At 39.2% G+C, this 12,146-nt stretch overlaps 1 protein-coding gene across 3 annotated transcripts in view; it reads left to right on the top strand.

The window, feature by feature from the left end:
- LOC119726045 overlaps positions 1–12,146 on the top strand; it is a 32,022-nt gene that overhangs the window by 12,209 nt on the left and 7,667 nt on the right. For all 3 annotated transcript variants that reach the window (XM_038197671.1, XM_038197664.1, XM_038197679.1), the window contains exons 3-7: positions 6,229–6,363; positions 7,378–7,480; positions 9,368–9,479; positions 9,826–9,903; positions 11,651–11,760. In XM_038197671.1, coding sequence (XP_038053599.1) covers positions 6,229–6,363; positions 7,378–7,480; positions 9,368–9,479; positions 9,826–9,903; positions 11,651–11,760 — 538 coding nt within the window. The remainder of the gene's footprint in view (positions 1–6,228; positions 6,364–7,377; positions 7,481–9,367; positions 9,480–9,825; positions 9,904–11,650; positions 11,761–12,146) is intronic.

Here is a 12,146-nt window from a genome sequence, read left to right as displayed (position 1 = left end):
GGGGTAATGTACTAATGTCCGTCTCAAAAATGACAGTGCATTTAGTTCAAACTTCCAGCTGATACCTTTTTTTCACTTAAAGGGAAAATACAACATTTGCAAACATCAGAAAATAAAACTACCGAATCATTTTGAAATACCTTGCTGGACTGTTAGTGAATGACAGTGTAAAGCATCCTGTAAAATCATGGCACCAGGTATACTGTCATTTTCAAAAAAAAGTGCTATTTTTGTATCAATTTCCAACGCTGATCAGCCGATCAGCGTTGGGAAAAACTGTTTTTTTTTCTCAAATACTGGCCCCAGTTGACCATCGCACTTGTTTGCAATTGATTACACACCTATGAACAGGTACAAGCCAGCTAGACTGGTTCCCTGACCTTACAATTCCCCAATACAATGTAAACTGCTCCGTTTCTTCTTAAATGGAGTCAGGGAACCAGACTACAAGAAATTGATTGTTTTTCTTGGTTTTTATAGCATTTTCGAACCCAAAACCTCAAAAAAGTCAGCGTAACTATATTTGCTATATGGGCAATTCTTTGGTAACGGAATTACGGAATTTTGTCACTTTGTCAAGGATTATTCTTTCCCAAGAAAATATGTTCAATGCTAGGCAACTAATCTAAACATGGAAAGGGAGCCAAGACCCAGTAGAATTGATTGACCGCTAAAAAAAAAAAAATCCCACAAGATTACCCTTTAAGGGGCGGAGCTTAATATCGGTAACGGAATTACGGACGGAGGACAAGCATATTAGAGTTCTCGCATAAATTAATAAAACTCTCTGAAGTTTTGAAATTTTAAAATTGGACACTACCTGTTATTTGTAGAGTTCAGGGGTGTTGTTAACTACAATGCAGAACAAAGTTGAAAAAATAATCACTCTTTTCATAATTTGCATTTTAATCACGGTAACGGAATTACGTCTGGGCGGTAACGGAATTACGCCATAGGTTTACATGTAATAGGTAAATGCAATACATTAACATTGAATTCAACATAAACTCATCACAATACAAATTTTAGAAGTATATAAAATGCCACAAGGGGAAAGCTCAGTGAAAATTAGCAGATCAAAATGTAAATGTAGGCCTATACATGTCTGGGCTTCACTTTTTAGGTCAAAGGTCAAGGTCAAATGAAAGCAGTCTGGTGATGCCTGCATTGGCTGTTAGCAATGTATATTTATTTTTTAACGAAAATCAAATTTTACTATGAACAACTGTATTATCGTATTTCACTAGTTTATCGTGGAAAATACAATAAAACTGTACTGGTTGGCATCTCTGAGCAAGGGAAGATGTTAAGTTATGCCAAGTAGAAGTACAAGTACAGTCTGGTACTCAACTTTCATATACTTGTTGTGGAATATATTTTCTCTTGGTACCAGACAACGGCTTTGGCAACATATTTAAAGGGAATGTACATGTACATCATTGGCTTTTGCTGTAATTTTCAGAAATGAACTATTTGAGGGGTTAGTATAATAGATCAAATATTGTTACACTGACATGTTTGAAGTTTTGCGTTCGAAAATGCTGGAAAACCAAGAAAAACAAAACTGTTCAAGTAGTCTGGTTCCTTGACTCCACTAAAGGTAAAATGGATCAATTTATAGATGCTGGAAAAGTGGAGGGTAAGGGAACCAGACTAGCTGGCCTGCACCCGTTCATGAACATGTAACAAATACCCGGTAGCAAACAAAATTTGGACTGGAAAGAGTGTAAAGTTGGAGCAGTAGTTGAAAAATAGTTAGGTTTTTCCAACGGTGGTTGGCCGACCACCGTTGGAAATGTATACAAAAATATCCTTTTTTTTTGAAAATTACTTCACACCAGGTGCCATAATTTTACAGGATGCTTTAGACTGTCATTTACCAACATCCTAGTAAGGTATTTCGTAAAAACTTGGTAGTTTTATTTTCTGATGTTTGCAAATATATGTTCCCTTTAAGCATCCAAACAACTATTAGCATTTTTTAAATAGTAAAAAAAAAAAAGTAAAAGTAAAAAATATCAATGGAACACCTGATTATTTTTAATTGTATAATAGCAAATTAAAGAGGGAAATGATTTAACAAGTAATTTAGTATTTAAAGTTATTGTCCAAGGTTTACATGTAAATCTCCTATTTAATGTACATAATCTGGGGGAAGTGTGCATACTTTGTGCATGCGTAATTCCGTTACCGTAATTCCGTTACCGTTTCGTAATTCCGTTACCACTTGGAAAAATGCCAAGAAATTACTATTTTAAAGTTTTTATTTTTCATTTATGTTTATAGTAGGGTCTTTTCTCAACATACATGATTTGTAGAAAAAAAACAAGAAAATTTGTGAAATAAGTAACTTTTGCCATTTTTTCGGTAACGGAATTACGTGCTAATTTTGACATTTTTAAATGAAGGCCTACACTATATATATATTTATATTTATATTTTTAGATTTTTTTTTAATGACCCTGAGTAATGTTAGTAACTTGTAACATCATAAAATAAATCAAATCTTTTCCCTATAATTCAGAAAGTAATACATACACAAAATTTTATTTTTTTACCAAATCTGAACGTTTTTAATCATAAATTGCAAAAATCACTGTTTTTACCAGAAATATGTATTTTTTTTTAATTTCGTTTTTTGAACTGAATTCCCCATTTAATTGAGGTCTGGAAAAAGTACAAAAAAGGTTTAATATGTAAATATTTATTTTTGACATTTTTTGCTCTCCCATGGAGAATTGCCCATATATTTCCAACCCCCCAATTCCATCCATTTCTGAAAATTACAGCAAAAGCAAATGATGTATATTCCCTTTAAGTACGAAGACTAATATCTTTTGGGGGGGGGGGGGGATGGAGGGTGTGGAAGGTGGGGGTGGGGGTGACAATCGTGCCCAGACCGAGAGTCTGAGATTCAACACTCTGACTGCACCTTGTTTGAAAGTCACTTAAGGCCAAACAAAAAATTAGTTCTGCTTCCAATTACATGCCATTTGAAAATACAGTTATGTGCACATCAGCTCAGACATGTACAAATGTACACATACATGTACCGTGTACGGTACATGTACATGTACGATATGTAGTCCAGTCTTTGGGATATTGTGCAAATTGAACATGTGATCGAGAATATTTTTTTCTTTTTTAGTTTTGACCCCAAGGGTTGTAACGCGTGCATAGCGATTGCAAAATGTACACGTGCACCTCATAGTCTAGACATTTTGCAAATACTGAGAAGTCAAGGGAGTTATCGATTTCTTGTTAATGATTCATTCTGTGTCCAACCGGTGAGGGTAAAGTGCCCGCAATCCAGAAACGACGTGACGAAACACACACAATGTTTACATCATCCAAAGTCCACGCCTAATAGCAGTGCGAGCTTTTTTCTGTGAAATGGCGTGTTGTGTTTTGCAAACGGTCGGGGCACGTGCAGCTCTTGTGACATGCACGCGACTCTCACAAAGTGGCGTGGTTTTGAAACTAGGACAGAAGTGAGCGTGCTTTGTGGAGAATTTGAATGTGCGGGGATCAAATACAAGGTAAAATGGCATTCTAAGATTCCTAAAAGGCATCGTTTGCATTTATACCAATAGAAACCTACAGTAGCAAATTATTTTCAAAAAATTCTTACTTGTTTTAACCAGAACTGCATCTAAAGCTACAAAATACTACTACTGGTTGAAGTAAACTGAAGTACATGTACATGTATGCAGTGCTTAAGTATATAAGTGGGCACAGCACTCATAGTATTTGTTGGTATTTGGTGCCTGCATACATAATTTTTGTAGTACTCAGTTCTATAGCCCAAAGTAATGGCTAGGACGTTAGGTTTTTTTTAATATGGTACTGGCACTAAATACCCTTTGAAATTCTTTCATTTGCTTGCTGTCCATTAGAAGAAATCAAGAAATGTTTGTGATTTCCAACGATTTGACTGTATTAACAAAATCGTTTTTTGTGATCATAAAGTGCAAGGTTTTTCACTGTTTTCTCAATAAGTGTAATATCCACTGAGCTGAAACTTCGATTCACGTCTGTGTTGTTTGTGCAGTGTAATACACTGCTACAATGTACGTACATGTACACGTACATGTACATGTATACGTACATGTACACGTACATGTACAATGTACATGTTGTACTGACAAGAACCAGAGGTGTACAAACTGTATAGGCCTACTTTCTGGAAATTCACAATAAATCCTAACAGAACTCAACCCATCAACTTGGACCCCAATGGCATGTTTTGTTGGAATCTGTCAGGATGGGTACAGTACCCCTAAACTGACAGTCTTTTACATTGGGTTGGCACACCTCCAGAATCAAAGTCAGAAATATGTGTGTGCAGTTTCCCATATGGTGTTGGAATTTGCCAGGATGGGTATGGTTCCTAGTAAATCATGCTGGGGAGTAAGGGATAAGAGTTTGAAATTTTATAAGACAAAGTTAAAAAAAAATACTTTCTCATCCAGGGTATTTGAGAAAAAAAAGACAGAGGCAACCAGATGGTGAATTTTCCAAGATGGTGATGGATTCTTCTATTGTCTCGATCTTTTGCTGGCGATACTTGTTTCCAGAGGAATTTCTACCAGTTGGGAACTTGCATACATTGTAGTATAGGGCCTAGTCGTGTTACAAAATGTACATGGTATTGTACATGTACATGTAGCTACAATTTGGCTGGAAACAAATACACAAGACAAAATACTGTTCATATCTTATTTATGATTTTCAAAAAGGAAAGGCCGGCTGGAAAAAAAGGAAGCAGTTGGAGACTGCTTCCTTTTTTTTTTTTTCTTTGCCTCACAGAACTTTACACAAGCAATTCACTGCCTCTGTAAAAGCATTTCCTTACTTGGGTTTTCTTACAACTGTGAACACTGTGCATTCGTTTACACACATGTACTCTCATTGCACCAGTATTCTATCTTTAGACTAAGTCCCATTGGAAATTTCTATTAACAGTACCAGTATTATCTCTTTTTCAAGAAAACTGCTTACTGTACATGTACATGTACATTTGACATGCACGTGTACATGTACATTGTACATTCAATATGTTCAAGAAATTTCCGTGAAAGACATGGCTAATCCCTCCCCATTTCCCCTTTAAACTGAACAGAAATCCCCCCCCCCCCTTTGAACAAAGCCCCATCCCTACCCCCTTCCCTAGAATGTCCCACCCCCCACCACAAAATTCTGTTTACTGTTGCCATTTCCTGCTAAAACCCACAGGATTATCTGTCACTAATCACAAGCCCCAGGTCTCCTGGCAGTGTGGGTAAACAAACCAATAGCTTGACCTGATCAAACTGTGGTCATCTAGCCTGAAATGTCAATATGTATATGCTGAAAACAGGTCCAGTTTAAAAACAAACTCTATTCAGTTATGTACACACTGAGAGGTTAATTCATGCAAAGAGTTGCTTGTACTGTGCAGTCACTCCAGTGCTGAGCAGATTATCTGTAGATTTGATCAACTAATTACCTGGTAGGCTTTCTTGGAAAGTTCACCAAATTTTCCTTTTCCAGCACCCAGTGTGTTTTTGCCAAGGCCTGTTATTCCTCAAATGAATTTCACAGCTACTGATACATGTAGTTGCCTGCATCTGTACATTGTATGCCAAGCCTTGTGAATTGAAGAATGGAGAAACAAAAATAGGCAAGCTCAAATAATCTGACAATTTGGTCAACCATAGAGCTAGGATGGGTCAACTGATTCCTTGGTTTTAGAAACATGTAATGTTGGATTGTTGTTTCAGTTGGTTTATTAACTCTAACCTCCCCAGCTCCATCAAAATCCATCCCCCTATTTTGGTGGATTTTGGGGGACTTGGTCCTGCAGGCCTGGTTTGACTAAATATTGGTGGAGTATGATGGACTTGGGCCTGCAGGACTGGTTTGACTAAATATTGATGGAGTATGATGGACTTGGGCCTGGAGGCCTGGTTTGACTAAATATTGATGGAGTATGATGGACTTGGTCATGGAGGACTGGTTTGACTAAATATTGATGGAGTATGATGGATTTGGGCCTGCAGGCCTGGTTTGACTAAATATTGATGGAGTATGATGGACTTGGGCCTGGAGGCCTAAAGCAAAGCATGCATTGGAAGCAGTGTGATTGATAGATTGTGGCGGACTTGGTCCAGTACTCAGTAAAAAAGTTAAGAGTAGCAAGTTAGGGTTAATGTTTATTTTGTTTGTTTCCTAATTTTATTTGTTCAGGAGCAGAAGTGTTTAATCAGACGAAGCAGCGTCGGGGAGTGGGTCGTTAGGACCTGCACCAACTGTGAGACAGACTGCTACGCGACACACGCCACTAAGGGAATGAACAGGGTATTGGTCAGTCTAAGTCTGGTGGTAAGTGTCTTCTGCTAATTCTCCTCCTCTCCCTCCCCCACCTTCCCACTACCCCAGCCTTCCTTTCACAGCCAACGGACGTCAACTAAACCCACCTGATAATTTGCAGTAAAAAAAACATTTTTAAAATGAATGCCCAAGATGTCTATGCATGTGTAATCCTGTGCAACCCGAGTTGAACTTGACCCTGGGCTAACCGAGTGCCGCCACAGGTTGAGTTTTTGATTTTTCAATCCTGCAATCCATCCCAAAACTTTTTTATGCAAACCAAGCTTATTTTGTTCGGTCGCTGCTGTTTTGAACCCTGGTGAGAGTTTCAACCGGGGTCGAAAATCTCAACCCTGGTCTGGAGCAGGGTTGAGTTCAACCCGGGGCAAAATCCATCTCGGGGTTCATGCAGGATTGTCGGGGCGGTTGAAAATTTGCAAGTTTTCCACCCTGCGTCGACCCCGAGATTTGTCGAGTGTGAAAAGGCCTAAAGAAGGCTCCAATATGACAGATCTATAAAGTGTAGAGGGGCATTTCTGTTGCACTAGTTTGTTAAGTCTTATGCATTCTTCAGATTTGTTTGTGTGTGTGATCTGGTACATGGTACCCTGTAGAGACATGTGCACAATAGGGAACAAAAGGTGAATACATCTCCACAAGGTTATCACGAAATAGATATATGGATTTTACTCAAAAACTAGGAATTTCCCAGGTGTGTTGGTCCGTCGCAAACTGAAGTATTTTGGATATTAAGTCTGAATTTCAGCCCAAGAAATCAATTCTGGTTAAAATAGGACCATTTTGAAAGTACACTTTCAAACTCAAAAACTTCAGTACACGAGAACAAAGAAATGAGTTCACGAGCATGACAAGGATACAAATTCCAGTATGTGTGTGTTGTTTTGTTTGTTAATTAAATGGATTACTTATTCCATGCTGTAGAAGGGTCCAGTGAAAATATGGAATCCCTTTCCAGCCGACCTTCTTTTGTTATTTTACTGCTTTCCCCCCCTTCCTTGACTGCAGAGTGACACAGAGAAGCAAGAAGAGTTACGCAGATCTCCGAGCTTCTCCCCGCTTTTCCACGTCATCCTCCACGAAATCAGCAAGACAAAAAGTCCAACGTTGGGTAAGTCTCTAGCTTGAAAAGCGAAGACAGTCACTTCTCAATCCAAAGGACTCCCTGTACAACTGCCGCCTCAACAATGATTAAGATTTATAGAAATCGGCTGCCCGACGTCCCAGGACAACCAAAATATTTTGTCGGACAACCAAAAGTTGCAGGTTGCCAGCCTGACGAGCAACCACTTTTTCACCAATACTCACTCATTTTTACACTTTATTTTAGTCCATTGGATTTTCGAAAGTTCCATAATGCCATACATGTGCTCAGCGTCGAACAGTAATCATGATAATATCGACATTTTGACACAGCTGCTGCGCTAACGCCATTTGATAAAGTAATAACGGGTACCAGCCAAAACAGAACAGCGGTCAATCTCAATCTGCACGTACGGTCCGGCTACATCATGCAGTAACATTTCGCGTATGTAATATGTGCTGGCAGCAAAGGCAATCCTGTGTGTACGTGTGTTTCCAATAATATTATGACCGGACCACTGTGCACTATGTACCAGCGTGGCGCAGAGCGCGGATACTGTACCCACGAACGCAGATACTGTACCAGGGGTGTGATTTTTCCGGATTTTTCCGGATTTCCGGATTTTTAATCTAACGTCTGCGGATTTTTTTTGCGGATTCCGGATTTTTAACGTTTTCTGTTTCCGTAATAATATTGCCCAAAACCTTCTTGCGAAATATAGGCTCTAATTTACGATAATGGATGGACTGGTGACAAGTCTAATGCAGTGCGGTCAAGAACCTAATAGACATTAATGCAGTATGCGCAGTGGAGTACTTGAGGACCAGACTAAAAATAATTTTCAATGGGTTTGCAGCATGCACCTCGTGTTTGTATATCGCGTGTGGATGGGTGTGTGTGTATTGTGCATGTATTGTGCAGTGACGATCGTGTGCTAGCAATTCGCAAACACATTTGGTGTCAATATTGCCGCGATTTTGTCAAGGAATTCAAGAGTATGGCTGGAAGAACTGGAAATAAAGTGTCACTGTGGATGGAAATCAGTTTGAGCTGCAGTAGTGCTTCGAAAAATAGCCACCACCAACACAAATTTTCAAAAATGTTTTGGAAGCCTGGGACTGGAGTTTAAAGTAAGATGAAACTTTTTCAGCACCGTTCATATTGTTTTGTGTGAATCGTTTCTCTCTGCAACATGCACAAGTAATAACATCACACACAGAAAAAGCCTTTATGAATCAATCACATATGGATTATATTATTTAATGACCAGACGTTTTTTCTTAATTTTTCCCCCATTTGTTTTCTTTACTGAAGCGACAAAATTTGCTAACATTACAGAAATTACAGTACATAAAATGTACATGCCCTAGGCCTATATATGGACATACGTGCATGCATATGTATACATATATGTACATCTATACAAGTACATGTACAATAATACATGTACATGTACATGTACATGTATATTACATGTCAACCGAAGCTCGTGGATTTTTCATTTTTGTCCAATCACACCCCTGCTGTACACATGCACGCAGCCACGGTCGACCACTGCCGGGCCGGCCACGCACGCTTGCAAAATGGTGATAGCGCAGCAGCAGAGTACAAAATATTTTGGTTGTCCCGGGATGTCTGACAGCCAATTTTGCTAGCCCTGAGCCACATCGGGTAGAGCAGCCATGTATATTATTAGGATTTGGCCTTCAGCTTTCGGTAATATTACAAGTTCTTTATTGGGCAACTGAAAATAAAATTTGGGCAACCAGATTTCAAAATTCCATGCCCGAAGGGCAACTACATTTTTTTTAAATTTCGGTCGCCCACCTTGTGTGGTCACTTGCGGTGGCTTTGAGCATTACTGGGACACTCCGAAGTTGATATGATTTTTTTGTCTCCTTTTTTTTTCTTCAGGGCATCCAACAACGAGTAACCAAGACGCTCTCAAGAAGACGGTGGGTGACTTGCAGGACCAGCTATCGCGGTACCTGACTAAAGAGAAGGCGTCTATGGAGGAGAGAATCAAGTAAGCTTGTTCCTAAGCAGGAGCCTTTACTTCAATTAGAGTGAATACAATACAAAAAAAGCTGCTGTTGCAGGTGTAAATCCTGCATTACCCAGAACGTAGTGGGAAACAGTGGTCATCCACTTGAAGGCACCATGAAACCGTATTCATTTTTCAAACCAGGGTTGCAGGTTTTTGCCTGGCGTGACTTTGGCATGACTGTAAGCTGAATTGGAACTTCCGGGGGAATCAGATAACCGTTATTCGGATTGAAAAAAAAAAACCAGGAGAACCGGATTTGGAAATCTCCGATTTCTCCCAGCACTGTAATAGACTAATGTGACAAACGTGTCAATTTTCTCCTCAGGAAGTTTACAGAAGATCAGCAGGCAGCTTATAATTCACTACAGAAGAAAGCGTACAGGGACAAGAACCTCATGGTTGGGTAAGTGCTTCATTATTCTTTGCTTATGAGAAGAACTTCAAGGAGAAATTGGTTTTCTGAAAAAAACTTTCATGTTGTAAAATCTCTCCCGTGCCAGTATAGCTCATCATGCCAGCGTTGGCCTTCAGTTTACTAGCGCCCTTTGAACAAAGGGGAACAGCCAACATAGGGCTGGATAGCTCAGTTGGTAGAGCACCGCAACGGCAATCCGAAGGTCACAGGTTCAAACCCCGCTCCAGTCAATTTCTTTGTTGTGGTTCATTTGAAAAAAAAATACTTGAGTTTTCGATCATCAATCGGATATCTGAATAGCATTTTTATTTTCGATTTAAAGCTATAGTCCATCATTTGTAATTTGTGCATTTTGTTCGTTTGAAGCAACAAAAGTGCTCAAAATCTAAAGACGGGTACTGAACAACTAACCTAATGAAGTTTCAGCTCAGCTTCAGCTGTATATTCCGAGAAAAACAGCATTCTAGGATCTCAATTTCAAATCAAAAGTTGCTGAATCATGTTTTGAATTGCGCCTGGATTCAGCGTCCGAGACACGTTCTCGCTGAGCCGATTGCAGCTACGCGATGTTGCGCAGCGATCCGACGAATTATAGCAGCCGCGCGCGCGTGTGCGTCGTGCCAATGATTGCGCGCGCTTCGCCGAATAACAAAACGAACTACTAATTTAAATTTTCCCACGGTGCGTCATAAGAAGCACCGTTGGAAAAGCCTTCTTTCGTTGATTACTCCAAAATGACAGCTTGCCAGAAAGAATAATTTCACAGGGAGTTTAGTTCCCTTACTATTTTTCAACCAAGTCTGTTTTTCAACAATAATTACGCCAGCTACTTTTCGGATAGCTGCAAATGATGGACTATAGCTTTAAACATTTGAAAAATGTGAGCAGTCTCGAGGAGATGCTGAAAAATGTGTAAGTTGTGTAGTTTTATTTTGTGTCAAATGCCACACTTTTATTTAAAGTCGTTATCGCGCATGTTTTGAGAGCTTTTAAGTAGAATATTAGCCCAAATTTCTTCTTTTGATTGTCAAATGTCAGCCACCGCTACCTTTATTTAAATTATTTTAATAAGGTTTTTGTTAATTTTCGACAAGGCCAGAGCACACAAATCCAGATCGGTGGCCACTTCAGGCTGATGTTTAAGTAGGGCATGGAACTTTTTCTCGAATCCGCTGATTTCCTCGATTTTTACTTCTCAAGACTGATTTCCTCGAGTTTTCTTCTCATGAATGCCATTACAAATTGAAAAATACTGTACAAAGTCTTGTGTTGTTTGGATTGCCTCATTTTTTTTCTAAATTCCCTGTTGCGTGCCTGCGATCAGTACATTTTGCAATCGTATATTTGGATATTCGATCAAAGTCAAAGTTGGAATAATCAAATATTAAATTAACCAAAATGCACAGCCCTAGCGTGGAACGACCGAAAATATTTGCAAGCTACAGTCGACTGTCGTTATAACAAGGTCGATGGGACTAGCCAAATTACCTCTTTAAAGCATGAATGTTGTTATAAAAGGACAGCGAAACAAAGAAACACAAAGAGAACCTGAGATTTGGGACCTCAGCATTTGCTCTTTATAAGCAGAACCTCTTTATAAAAGTGCTCTTTATAATAAAAGTCGATTGTATAACATGAGACTAAATTTCTCTCTGGATCAACGACTGAAGCAGTAACTTGTATGTTTAGGATTCGAATCCCGCCACAGTCAATTTTCCCAATTTACTGTCCACAGATTGATGGTTGAAGCTGACGAGAAGAGCCTAGAAGATTCCATCTCGGAAGCCATGCTAGAAACAACCCTCACCCCACCGCACACCCCAGTCAGCCTTAGTAAGAATAGAGGTAAGGTCATTGACTCCTTAAAAAAACCTTTGGAGAGGGTGGAGTTAGCATAAAAAGGGGAGGGAGTTTGCAGAAATTCATTGACAATAGAAGTATTTTGAATGAGACTTAAAGAGTTTGCATGGTGGACATGATCAGTGAATGGGAGTTTAGCGGTAACACCATGTGAATGATATCTCTTTGTGAGTTGGGACTGATAAGAACCAGTTGGGCAATTCCACGGTTACTCACGTTACATTTGTGATGTACTTTTGAGTTTCCTTGGGCTGTAATTACCTTACTGAAAAGGTTTAATAACTGTTATCCCCATGGTAGATAGAGTAGACCTAGACCTACCTAAGCACCAAAGATGACGTCCAGAAAAATGTGTTATGTATGATAAACAA

This window comes from Patiria miniata, unplaced genomic scaffold, assembly GCF_015706575.1.
Source record: "Patiria miniata isolate m_02_andy unplaced genomic scaffold, ASM1570657v1 HiC_scaffold_1, whole genome shotgun sequence".
Classification (NCBI taxonomy): domain Eukaryota; kingdom Metazoa; phylum Echinodermata; class Asteroidea; order Valvatida; family Asterinidae; genus Patiria; species Patiria miniata.
This window is presented reverse-complemented; position numbering and strand designations above follow the sequence as displayed.